General features: G+C 50.1%; 1 protein-coding gene across 4 annotated transcripts in view; it reads left to right on the top strand.

The window, feature by feature from the left end:
* The window catches only part of LOC115657894 (protein Wnt-11b-like), a 37,739-nt gene extending 24,573 nt beyond the window's left edge, over positions 1-13,166 (top strand). For 3 of the 4 annotated variants that reach the window (XM_030576235.1, XM_030576236.1, XM_030576237.1), the window contains exons 2-5: positions 7,228-7,463; positions 8,741-9,018; positions 9,957-10,249; positions 11,456-13,166. In XM_030576235.1, the coding sequence (XP_030432095.1) occupies positions 7,235-7,463; positions 8,741-9,018; positions 9,957-10,249; positions 11,456-11,630 (975 nt within the window). In that variant the 5' untranslated portion in view covers positions 7,228-7,234 and the 3' untranslated portion in view covers positions 11,631-13,166. Of the gene's footprint in view, positions 1-5,811; positions 6,001-7,227; positions 7,464-8,740; positions 9,019-9,956; positions 10,250-11,455 lie in introns of those variants that run through there. The other variant, XM_030576234.1, reaches the window with a different exon arrangement.
* Positions 13,167-13,391: the final 225 nt, after the last annotated feature.

The raw sequence follows: 13,391 nt of genomic DNA, 5'->3' as shown, positions 1-13,391 counted from the left end.
GTTCTGTCAGGGAACACATGGTAAATGGAAACTGGTTCTGTCTTGTGCCCGGATCTGAGGTGCAGAGATGGACCAGACTCCTCCTCCTGGAACACAGTGAAGCAGAAATCCATATGCAGGAGGGTATCTACTGGCCTCCATATGAAGGGGTCCTTGCAGAGACATCCCAGCTGTGCCTTTGTTGGGCAGCCGTCTGAAGCAGCTTTTCTCCCTCCCCCCACCCGGGTCTCTTCTCCCTCCACTCTGCTGAAAAGTTATTCCACAATTTACCAGGGTTTGCTGAAAGCCCCATGGTTCAAAACCTAATCATCAGGAAGAGCCCAGGAACAGAAAGACTAATGAGATGGAAATCAGCTGATTTCAGCAATAATACAGTATAGATTTTTCTCTTTCTTTTAATTTAAGCCTCTTTTATCTCCCTTTGGGATTTGGGAGAGACCTCATCCCCTCCCCAGTAGGTACCTTCCTCATGGATCATTACTCAGACACAAAGCTCTAAATACCTTTTCATCCCAGGGAAGTAACTGGGGAAGGTCAGCAATCCAAGTTCCATCATCGTTTTATTTCACATGATGGCAAGTCAAAAGGAGGTCAGGGGGAAGATATTAACTACCCATCTAATTATGGCCAGTAAAGAGAAGATCCCTTCCATTTAAAGCGGTGATCACGCAAGGGTTAGAGTGAAAAAGCCCAAGGCAGATGTCTTATAACAGGGAATATTTCCAAAAGAAATTAGTATTTGACTTCACAAGGCTGTTGGCTCCATCACAGCCCATCTGTTCCAGTCGAATCCTTCCCGTCAGCCCTGCTTTGCACTGGGGCATCAAATGAATCTAGGGTGGATAAGAGCCCAAATTAACTCTGCAGTGAAAGCATACCTTCCTTTATATTTTCCTGACCTCTTTTTTTCCCCTCTCTCTTTGTCTTGCTAAATTCCTGAGTGTTATATGCATGGTTTTACTCAGCTGTGTTAATTGGTCAGCTGGGCTTCACTCATTGTAGCAGTGGAATTCAAGATGCTGCTTCTGATCCAGAAAGCCTGCTGTGCTTTGGGACCTGCTCTGATCCCCTGCACCAGTGCTGTGGCTGAGATAGTTGGGGTGCTTTATCTATAATTTTCCCAGTGTGCACTCTGGGGTACTACTGGAGGCAGGAGGGTAATTTATGTGATGTGCCACATTCTGGAATTCAGTCCATCAAAGCCTGAGCTTCATTGTGCAGTGCAAGGCACATTGCTTTGGTCAAGCATTTGCCTGGCTGGATAATTGCTGGTTCTTTTTATGTCTGGTATGGGCCAGTGCAGAAGGAAAAGGGTTCATTGTGCTGTGAGACTAACTCCAGCATCATGCTGAGTTAGGTCATGCTGTGGGCAGATGTTTTGGTGATGGGCGTAGAGGAAGTTCAATCAATCAATTAGTTTTAGGGTTGCTGTGTATTGTGTGTAGTGTGTCTGTTCTCAGTGCTTGTGTATATATCGTGGGCCAGTGTTATGGATTCCAAAATGATGGTGGAAGCTGCTTTGCAGCCCCTTGCCTTCACACAGCTTCTGGAAAGGTGATTTAATGGGATTACATTGGAAATGTTTTTGTTAGCAGCATGCTGAGAGCTCTCCCCAAGCTGGTCTGACACATCCCCAGTAGGTGTCCCCAAGTGCCTCTCCTAATCACATTAAACTTCTGCAGATTGATCCTCATACAGTTATGAAACCTATTAGCAGCTCCTAATATCCTAAGCAAGTCAAACAGGTAGCGCAAAGGATTTGTCTCTAGAAAAAGAAAGGGGAAGGAGGTAACACTGAGAAGTCAATGGCCAGTAGCAGGACTTTCCCACGTTCAGTCAGATTCTGAGGAATCCCTATACTGAGTTTCAGGAGGCCATGGCTACACTAGAGAGTTGCAGCGCTGCAACGTAGGATGTGGCCACACTTGCAAAGCACGGCCAGCGCTGCAACTCCCTGGTTGCAGCGCTGGCTGTACACCCGGTCGAGCCTCGGGTGTAGCAATTCCAGCGCTGGTGATCCAGCGCTGGTCAGCAAGTGTGGACCCCACCAGCGCTTTTATTGACCTCCGGGATATACGGAGGTATCCCAGAATTCCTGTCCACAACAAACCGGAAGAAAGGGAGAGCTCAGAGTTCAGCCAAACTGCTTATTTAAAAAACAAACACAGCTCCTGTTTGCTGAGCGAGCGGAGGCAGGCAGGGGAATTACTTTGGAATGTTCACAGCTGTTTGCTTGAAGAGAGAAACAGCACGCTCACACGGCAGAGGGGGAGGGGGAAGTCCATGTTGAGCAGATGCTTATCTGGTCTGAGGGCTATTTAGGAGTACATAATTTGCATTTAGTGAATGAGAGAGGGGTGGGCGAAGGGGTCAGAACTTTTAAAATGATTGAAGGTAGGCACTGTGTGTCTTCCAGTCCTTAGAACTTGCAAGGCAGGGAGCTGAGAACAGTGTCAACTCCCAAAATCCATTATCTCTGTCTCCTCCACGCTCCCTGCCACATTCCACCCCACCCCCCTCTTTTGAAAAGCACGTTGCAGCCACTTGAATGCTGGGATAGCTGCCCACAATGCACCACTCCCAACAGCGCTGCAAATGTGGCCACACTGCAGCGCTGGCCCAACACAGCTGTAACTACCAGCGCTGCAGAACTGTAAGTGTAGCCATGGCCTGGGAAGCCAAAATTCCTAGCCCCAAATCCAAAAGAGGGGATCTTTGGGCTTCTCTCGTTTACTTTCCGCCCCCTTTAAGGTGGGGATTGAGCTTGATTTTATTGGTAACGCGGGCCAGAGCTGGTGCTTTTGGCAGTAATTTGGCCCCACATGTCTCTGCCTTTCCCAGAGGGCTGGATTCTCCCCGTTGATGAGACTTAGTGAGATGGTCTATGTTTTTGATTGACTCGTATATTTGGATAGTCCCGCTGTTTAAACTGGGGGTGGGTGTTGCCACTGAGCTCCACTGTAGGTAACCTGGAGACTGTGGAGGAAGTGGGGGCAGGAGAGAAGGATAGGACAGAAGGGCCGAAAACACAAAGCAAGTACTTATGTAGGGTTGCAGGATCATTTTATCCTACAGAGCAAAAGGCCCAGAAGAGCAACCCTCGACTTTGTGCCCTATTGCCACTGGCTCTGATGTTCACACCAACTATTAAACCATGACATTGTGCTGTTTCCATCATTTCTAAACTTTTTCCAGAACTACAATGATGTCAGCACTGGAATAAAACACTCAGAGGCAACAGTGGCCATTGGATTATTAAGAACAAATGCAATGGAACAAAGGGCTGGGGGCTAGGACCTGCCAGTGCTCAGTTCCCATTCACGGTGTGGCAATGGTCAAATCCCTCAAGGAGACACCATCAACCTGAAATTCAATCAGTTTAAAAAAATTACAAGTAGTTTCAACCCTGCCTGAGATAATTTGTAAAGCCACCTCTTGGTTCTCCTCCTTCAAATCCCTCAAGGCTTGACCTTGGGAAATGCACCCATTAATCATGGCTAGATTGAGGGACAGGTGGGGAGAGTGGATATTCTTTATTTATTTATTTAAAGTATTCAGAACCATCAAGCTGTGCACATAATAACAAGAACTCCAGGTTACTATCACCCTCATTTTTCCTTCCCTTCTACTTTTTGCATCTTGTTGAGACTGTAAACAGTACCTTCTGGATAAGGAGTGTCCTTGTGTGTGTCCCCCTACCAATGCCCAAACAATAAATATTAACAACTCAGCTCCTACATTTGCTGCTGAACTCCCCTGCCAGCCTCAGAGGTTTTACTATTTTTGTAAAACATTTTTCTCAGCAAAGTCCCACTCAAACTAGAAAAGGAAGGCCCAGATCCCAAATTCGCTTGGTTTCAACTATTTAAATGGATTCAGATGATTTCAAGGACCTCTGAGGATCTGGCCCTAATTGACTGCAGGGGGAGGTGGAAAACTGAAGATTTGCAAAGTGCTGTCAAGTCAATTAACTCAAAAATTCGGCTTTCCCCCCTCTAATCCATCACAACTAGGAGGTGTAATTTAGAACTACCCTAGGTAAAGCAAATCACTCAGAATGTGAATACAGTGTAAATCGGCAGCAGCAATTTAACCTGTTTTGTCTCCCTCTTCCTATCTGCAACAGGGAGATATAAAAGTTTATTAGAAAATTTTTTAAAATAAACGATATAGAGAGTTTGAAAAGTCAGTTATTGATCATCGGGGGTAGCATACTGAGTATAGGGGGATGCTAGTAGTTTGGTATTGAAGAGCACATAGCATATACAGTCTGCCATGTTCCCAATGCGGGGAGTAGGGTGGGTAAGATCAAGATACAACACTTGATCTTAGCCAAATACTAATACTTAATCTTTCCCCTTTCGAGTAGCTCAGCAATCCTAAATATTTGTACACTGTTTGCAAATGCAAGGCGTTATGGAAATGCTAAACCGTGGCTGGCAGCGGACTCACTGGCTGGCTCTCCTACCTGTGCACTGAACAGGAAGAGGCCGCCACGCTCCGGCTGTTCACACGCCTTGGTCAAGCCCAGGGGTGGTTTGCAAACCAGGAGGTTTAAGGGTTTGAAGCAGAGGTTTAACGTTACTGGCCTTTGCTCTAATCTGCGGGGGGTTGTTCCAGAGCCGGCGGGGACCGGGCAGTGCAACGGGGTCTCCCCTTGGTCCTGGGGACGAACCCCTCGTGAGCTCCTAGAGGGACAGCGCCCCCAGTTGATTGCCTTGATTCACAGCAATTCACATGCAGATAAAACGGAGCCGCCTAGTTCTCATTTCAAAGCGCCTCTTCAAAGCCGCAGCCAGCTCCTCGCTACTCCCCGGGGAAGTGGAGATTGACACAGTCTCAACGCCTCTGAGAACTGCCTGAAATATTTGTCTGACACTATTTAAATGCCGAGGGGGCTGTTAATGCAAACAGGCCTGGCAAGGGAGAGCTCCCTCTACGAGATAAGCCCCTGCACTGCCGTGAGATCCCGGGACAGCCCGCAGGAGAGCGGCCCCAAGGGGCAGCGCTGGGGAAGGCTGGCTCTGGGCACAGCCAAGGGGCCCAACCCTGATGCGCCAGGAAAAGTGTCCGCGAGTCAGTCCCCAGGCTCTGCGCCCCACCCAGTCTCACTGCACATCTCCGGCCGGGCTCTGCGCCCCCCAACCCCAGACGGGCACTGTACCCCTAACCCCGCAGCCGGGCTCTGCGCCCCCCAACCCCACACGGGCACTGTGCCCCCAACTCTACCCGGGCACTGTGCCCCCAACCCCGCAGCCGGGCTTTGCGCCCCCCAACCCCACACGGGCACTGTACCCCCCAACTGGGCTCTGCGCCCCCCAACCCCACACGGGCACTGTGCCCCCAACCCCGCAGCCGGGCTCTGCGCCCGCCAACCCCACATGGGCACTATGCCCCCCAACCCCACACGGGCACTGTGCCCCCAACCTCACACGGGCACTGTACCCCACCCAACCCCGCAACTGCGCTCTGCGCCCCCCCAACCCCACACGGGCACTGCACCCCCCAACTCTACCCGGGCACTGCACCCCCCAACCCCGCAGCCGGGCTCTGCGCCCCCCGTTCCCCCTGGGCCGGGCAGGGGGGCGGAGACGCGGGCACTGCCGCTGCCCCCTGTTCTCGCTGACTCTGGGGAGCTACGGGCAGCCCCGGGACACCTGGCCGGGCCCTGGGGCGGGGGCTCGGCGGCCTTTCCGGGGGAGGGGGGCGGGCTGTGTAGCTTTGACACGAAGCTGCGAACGGCCCCGCGTGTCCGGCCGGGAGCGGAGCCGCCGTGTGAATGGCACCGAAACTCCCATTGTCCGTCCCCCCGGGGGGTGCTGCGCCCGGGCGCTTTAAGAGCCGGGGGCTGCCGCCGCCCCCCAGCCCTGCTCCCGCACTCGCCTCGCCCCTCTCCTGAGCGCCGCCTGCTCCTGCGATGGGCTCGAGCTTCCCTGCCCCGCTGCGGCTCACCCTGGCGCTGCTCTGGCAGCTGGGACTCTCCGCGGCGATCCAGTGGCTGTGAGTAGCTCCTCAGGGCAGAGGGGTGGGGGCCTGCAGCCCTCCCCCGCCCCGGCCGCTGAGAGATGCCCTGCCCGGGGCTCCCCAGCTCAGCTGGAAAATCCCTGTTCCCTAAACGGCTGCCTGGGGACAAGGCAGGCCCGGCCACCCGCCAGGGGAGCTGGCTCCCTTTCTTTGTCCTCTGCTATCTAGGTGGTCCAGCGCCCCTGCCTTTCCCCCTGGGTTAGGGCCACTTTCTGGCCAGGGCTGCAGCTCCTTGCACAGGCTGTGTGCCATTGTTCCCCCCGCTGGATTTTAAACTCTACCCAGCCATCCCTTCCAAGCCCTTTCCCCTTCTGGCCAACTAGCCACTGTCTGCCTTGGGGCGAGCATGGAAGGATTTTCAGTCGTGCTTTTTAAATGGCATCTCAAATCAGACTGACATTTGCCCCTCAGGATACAAGTGTTAGCTGGTCTTTATAACTGCTTAGGTCCACTGAGTTCACACCATAGCAATGAGTCACATGCAGCCTTGGGTGGGTGGGAGCATCCATTTGCTCCAGTTTGGCCCTTTGTGTGTATAGAATAAATAAACATACACACCTATGTGGCGATTTATAGCCCAATTTGCAGATGTTCTGGGCACTGACACTATTTTAAATAAACAGAAACTGTGGTTGCTTATCCCTCTGGAAATCAGGCCCTGTGTGTCTATGTAACAATAGCGTGTGCTAGATGGATACATTGTAAACCCCACACACTGTTCACACTTATTCCCTCCAGTAGGGAATGCCTCTAAGGGTGGAGTGCCACCAGGACAACTCACAGCACTGATGACCAGCTTCCCAAGTGCGCTGCCCTACAATGTACCTCAATCTGGATCTGGAGAGGGTGCCTCTAGGCACAGAGGGGAGTTTAGCTGTCAGGTCTATTCAGTCCAGGTGCCTCTGCTGAGGATACCAACAAAGGGATGCAATTAGTACTAGCTATATTTGTTTTAACAATGTTGATACCAGGCCTGAGACCCATCACCTCTTTTCATGGGGGGGACCGCTGAACAGCTGTCACTGATTTGGACCGTAACCAGATTCCTGATCTAAAGGTGAAAGGCCTGGTATCCAGTTACCAATACTCAACACATGGCTCATCTCTCACCCCCAGTAACATCTCTGGTCACAACAAGAGTAGGCTGGACTGGATTCTCTACCCCTGTCTCACTTGTTTATGGTAATTCCTCTTTCATGACAGAGGGCTGATGGTAAATGGCAGCAGGGTAGCCTGGAACGAGACCCAGCACTGTAAGATTTTGGATGGGCTAGTCCCAGACCAGGTACAGCTGTGCCGAAGAAATCTGGAGCTCATGCATAGCATTGTACATGCAGCCAAAGAGACCAAGGGAGTCTGCCAGAAAACGTTCTCGGATATGAGGTGGAACTGCTCTTCCATTGAGTATGCACCCAGTTTCACCCCTGACCTCATGAAAGGTAAAGGAAGCTCTGCTAGATCATCTGGCGTTTCTATACTCTGCTTGTCTAGGCACTGAATTTTCATTCTCCGGCAGTCCGTTCACATGCAAAATTCCCATTGTAGTCAATGGGCCATATTCTAATGTCAGATACTCTGAAGTAACTATATTGAAGTCACTAGAGAGATACAGAATTTACACCAGTGTCACTGAGATCAGAATCTGGCCTGAAGCATGCAAAGAGACTGCAAGATGCAGTCTCAGAGCTAGCTCTCTGTCTGGGTGACTGACATTAACTTCCACATAAAAAAAAGAATAATTGTTAGAGACCCCCAAACAGGAAGAGGAGAGTTAATCCCAGGGAAAAGTAAAGAACAGAACAAAACAGGGTGAAAAAAGATAGCATAAAAAATAGAATAGGAATGGGATGCAGATGGGTGGGGGCACAAAGGAAGTATATTTTCTTATACCTGTTTTTGTCCAGTTGCTATTGACTTAGCAGGAATTTTGCATTCTTGCTCCTGTGAAAGGAATTACTGGCTAGAGGGAAAGAAAGTAGCTTTTTGGAAGGAATTGAGAGGCCACAGTCTCCCTAATCTAATAGAGCTCTGGCCCTAATGGCTGGGGTGTAATGGGGGGGGGGGAGGGTCCCACTATAATATAAATTATACATCTGTCAGAGGAGATGTACTTGAGCCGTTAAAGTACATCGCTGAGTAAACCATCCTGGGTTCTGTTTCTGAAGCTGCTGCTGTTTTGCTGTGTGACTTTAGCAAGTTGCTCTAACTCTCTGTACTTCATTTTCCCTTTCTGTGAAATGGGGAGAATAATGCTGACCTACACCACAGTTTTTGTGAAGAGTTTGTGAGATTTCACTAGAGAGAGTGTGTGCGTGCATGCTCTGAGATCTTGGGTGAAGAGAGCTGTAGAAAACCAAGGGACTAATTGTAAACAGCACTGCTCTCTCGAAGGACTCATGTAATGAGGCTGAGGAGAGCGAGCCTCTGCTCACTGTGGAGCCCAAATCAGTGTTGCCTGGAGCATAAGCCAAAAGGAAATGCTTCTCTCATGCCCCTTCACCCCAGGTCCTGAATTCTGATTGCTGTTGTGCTGCCGCTATCACCATGCTGAGATCCCTGTGAAACGTACAGTTAGCATCAAATGAATGAGAGGTGGGGATGATTCTGAAGAGTACACAGTGATTTTGTCTGTATGAAGAAAGCTCTGTGGCACTCGGAATCACATTGGTGTTTCTCGGATTCAGGACTTTTTGGGATTCTTCCTTTTTCTTTATAGGGACCAGGGAATCTGCATTTGTCTATGCATTGGCTGCTGCTGCTGTCAGCCATTCCATCGCTCGGGCCTGTGCCTCAGGGGAACTACCTATCTGTTCCTGTGGATCTGTCCCATCTGAGGTGCCTGGGCCTGGCTTCAGGTGGGGTGGCTGTGGGGATAACCTCCGCTATGGCCTCCAGATGGGTTCTGCTTTTGCTGATGGTCCCATGAAGTCCAGTAAGGCAGGAGGACAAGCCACCAGGCTTATGAATCTACATAACAATGCAGTGGGCCGACAGGTGGGTATTGTCATTGGCCACAAAAATTGACATGATAGCCACAACCAGGGCACCTCCTTTAAGAAATAACTGGTTATTCTGGCAGAGTTGCGCAAGAGGGCTGCAGCCTCTTGCCAGATTGTTGGGAGACTATGCATGAATAAATTGGAGAGGCAATCGATGGGTTAAAGTAACTTTATAATGACCCATGCACACAAGAACATGCCTTACAGAAACAGGGCAGAGTCCCTGCCTTCCTAACATCCAGGGAGATAATTGCTGTCTATTTATAGCTTTCCAGTGGAACATTGAGACCCATCCTAGCTTTGAACCTGCTTTACCCCAGGAACTAACCTGCTATACTAAGAACTGCATGTTTTTCCGTATGTCTCTGCAGACCTCCACTCCTGGTTGTTAATGGACCTGTGGTGACCAAACTAACCCAATCAATGGCCTTGCTGACAATTTGCCAGGAGCCCACAGCTGGCACTTAATGTGCAAAAATGGAGCAAATAGCAGCTACATCTCCTGCGTAATACTATGGAGTGATGGCATGCAGAGGCTACAGATCTCCATACATAGCCACGTTACTTGGAGCAAGATGGGAAACATCCCACAGCACACCCCTGAATTAATGAAGGGAAATGTCAGGCCTCATTGCAAACTTATGGATGGCACTTGTCCCAAGGACTACCCTCTTGTTATAGGGACAGTAAAGCATAGTAAATGAGCCCTTGGATTCCCTGTTAGTCTTGATGCAGCATTTCATGTTTGGCAACACAGGAAAGCATCCCCCATAGGTAATAAGTGAGATAAGTCCTCCTGGGTGCCAATGACTGGCCATATTTTCTCATATCCTGAAGCCTCCTATGGATGCTCTTCAGAGGTCTTCTTGAGATGTATGGGCTATGTCAGGGAATCTCAGCCTTGGGTTCCTTAGTGATTTTATTTCTTTCCAGGTATTGATTGACTCCTTGGAGACCAAGTGTAAATGCCATGGTGTTTCTGGCTCCTGCTCAGTTAAGACTTGTTGGAAGGGGCTGCAAGATTTGAGTGAAATAGCCACTGACCTCAAATCCAAGTACTTGGCAGCCATCAAGGTGACCCACCGACACATGGGAACCAGAAAGCAGCTGGTGCCCAAAGAACTGGACATCAGGCCAGTGAGAGAGGCTGAGCTGGTTTATCTAGTCAGTTCTCCAGACTACTGCACAAAGGATTCCAAACTGGGGTCTCTGGGGACTCAGGACAGGTAAGGACCAGCTACAGATGCTGTAGCTTCTCTATGTTATAACTCTCCCTTTGATATAAGGGGCTACCTTATACCTCTGCAGTCCAACCTAGAAACAGTCTCTCTCTAAATCCCTTCTTGTCTGAATGATTATTCTGCTATAACATACACAACATGTCCCATAGCCAGCTTGATTGTGAGTGCATAGGGAGGCTGTAATTGCAAGAGGTTCTGAAATCTCCCTGCATCAGCTTTAATAAACTCCCCAACTCTCTTGTCGTGCACACCCTACCGCAGGCAAACCTTGTAACCATGTAACTCACTGCAGACTTGAAGACAGTTTGAGGGAGGGGAGAGGATGCAAAAGGTGGAGAGAAGCACCTTCTCATATGGTCTTACAAGGGGCCTCCCATGGTTTAGATTGGGCCCCATCCATCTTATTATTCTATTTGTTCCACTAGAGCTTGAGTGTTTTGTGGGGAGGAAGAATTTGCCAGTTAGTTAGATGGCAGATCCAGCAAGTGTGGGGATTCCCATGAAACCCTAGCAGCTTGTTTATCTTCCCTGGGTACAGGATGGTAGGTGCCCCCATATTTAGGATTCAGCTGTAAAGGCAATGGAGAGCCCAGTAGATTCAACGAGTCCATTCCTCAGCCCAGCCCTGCTGCCTGGTATACGAACCTGCTATTCCAATGGGTCTCAAACTTTTGTATCGGTGACCCCTTTCACATAGCAAGCCTCTGAATGCGACACCCCCCCGCCTTATAAATTAAAAACACTGTTTTGTGTATTTAACACTATTATAATTCTGGAGGCAAAGCAGGGTTTAGGCTGGAGGCTGACAGCTTGCAGGCCCCCATGTAATAACCTTGTGACCCCATGACGGGTCCCAACCCCAATTTTTAGAACACCTGTGCTATTCAGTAGGTAGAGTCAGAAGCATTTACCCACCCCACCCTGATGAGTCATGAGGATAATGGTCCTCCAGTATAAACTCTTCCATAGTCCTCCTGCATCAAACTGGTCATCATTCCAGTGTCCCTCAGGGAGAAACAGCCCCTCCCAAACTATTCTCTGGTGCCCATGTATGTCTTTCCCTGGAGGCTGAGCAAGTCGCTTCCTAGACTGACCTATCTCAACTCCTATGCCATGACTAGTACCTAGACACAGCTGTACCATCACATCCCTAAAGCCCCTCAATGCCCTCATCTGCTTCCACTTTGGCAGGCAATGCAACAAGACCTCCGTGGGCAGTGACAGCTGCAACCTGATGTGCTGTGGGCGTGGCTACAATGCTTACACTGAGAGTGTGGTGGAGAGGTGCCAGTGCAAGTACCATTGGTGCTGCTATGTGATGTGCAAGAAGTGCCAGCGGACAGTGGAGAGATACGTGTGCAAGTAATACAGAAGGCCCTGAAGCAGCCCATGCTCTGAGAAAGCACTAAAGGACCTATGCTCCGAGGCACTCCAGAGCATGCCTGGATATTTAATTAATCACAGGGGAAGCTGTGAGCTTTGGCTAGAAAAGGGGCCATGGTGAAAATCCTCATATTGGCATTACCCAGGAAAACACACATTTTTGGGGAAAAGGCCAAGCCTGATGTCCTTAGCCTCACCCCTTCCAGAGCAAGAGAAACAGCTGCCTCCTGGGGCTGACCTGGTTTGTTCAAATTTTCAATCTCCAGCTGGGGACAAATAATTTAGCGCCCTGCATGCATGGATCTCTTTCTCCCCTGAGCTGCCAGCAGCCATTGTCTCTTTGTGGGAAGCTTCTGAAGGTGGCCTGAAAGTCAGGAGTGATGGATGGAAAAGGGTGTGGGGTGGGGAGAGACAAGAATGAATTCAGGGGAAGAAAGAAGTGCTGCTCCTGAATAAGCATGCTGAGGAAACCATGGGCATGCACTTTTGGGGTGGAAAGCTGACCCAAGGCCACCAGATACTCCCAATTTCAAGACAGGTACATGTTCATTGTCTTCTGCAGCATCACACTTTCTCTCTAACATTAGGATCAGGCTTGGGTGTAAGCTGGAGAAAGGACTCTGCCACCCTCTTCACTATGGGAGAGATCCATTCCTTTGTCCTTTCATAGCAATGACAGAAAGAGAGAGATTCTAATATCATGGTGATGGGCATGCTATAAAAGCTGAGACAAAGGAAAAGTCCATAAGGGATGTAGGCGGAAATAGTGGGATTGAAAGCGCTATTGAACCAGAGGGGTCTTGGTAAGGACCAGGCCTGATGCTCCTGCCCCCGAGCTCACACCTTGTGAGGTGGAGAAGCCAGTAAATTGGGTGGCACATTATCATTCTCACATCCTTTTCTCCCCTCCTCTTTTGCTCCTCCACGCCCAGGGTGGCAGCCTGTCTGCCTGCTCCTGTCTCTGAACCAGGCTCACTCAGGTGTGCTGACAGTGAGTGCTGAGTACATTGGCTCCAGGGCCCCTTTGTAGGATTTGGAGATGAAACTGAATTTTTTGATTTCTGCTTATTTATTTGGTGCCTTTTAAATAAATATGTGCGTGTCTCTGCCAATGATGGCCCTAAGCCTCATGTGTTACTCAGAAAGGCTCCCCACTCTGTACCCCCCAGAACTCAGCTGGCCACAAAAGGGATGAGGCAATGCTGTCTCCCCTCTTTGCCTGGTAAAGGGACTACAAAGCAGACATTCTGCATCCTTTCAGGAGATGAAATTGCAGAGGTGGCTTCATAGTTTAAAGGGAAAGGATGTTTATTTTCATTTGAAGATGCTTTTTTCCCTTTCTCCTGTATCTCTTCTGGTACTGATAACATACTGATTTGGCTGTTGTGGCCAGACACAGATTTCCCTATATGCACATAACAAGCTTTGGAACATTTTTCTGGGTTACTACCAGGGCCGGCGCTTCCATTAGGGCACCAGGATTTGGGAGGGTGGCATTTTGCCACCCTTGGCGGCAATTCGGTGGCAGGGGGTCCTTCTGCGCTCTGGGTCAGCGGCAGCAATTCTGCGGCGGGTCCTTCACTCTCTCCAGGACCCACCGCCGAAGTGCCCTGAAGACCGGGAGCGCGGAAGGACCGCCCCTCCCCCCCGCCACAGCCACAGAATTGCCGCCAACGACCGGGACCACGGAAGGACCCCCGCCTAGGGCGCCAAAAACCCTGGCGCCGCTCCTGGTTACTGCAGA

Source organism: Gopherus evgoodei, chromosome 9 (assembly GCF_007399415.2).
Source record: "Gopherus evgoodei ecotype Sinaloan lineage chromosome 9, rGopEvg1_v1.p, whole genome shotgun sequence".
NCBI classification, from domain to species: Eukaryota; Metazoa; Chordata; order Testudines; family Testudinidae; genus Gopherus; species Gopherus evgoodei.
The sequence above is the reverse complement of the archived record's forward strand: the minus strand, read 5'-3'. Positions and strand labels throughout refer to the sequence as shown.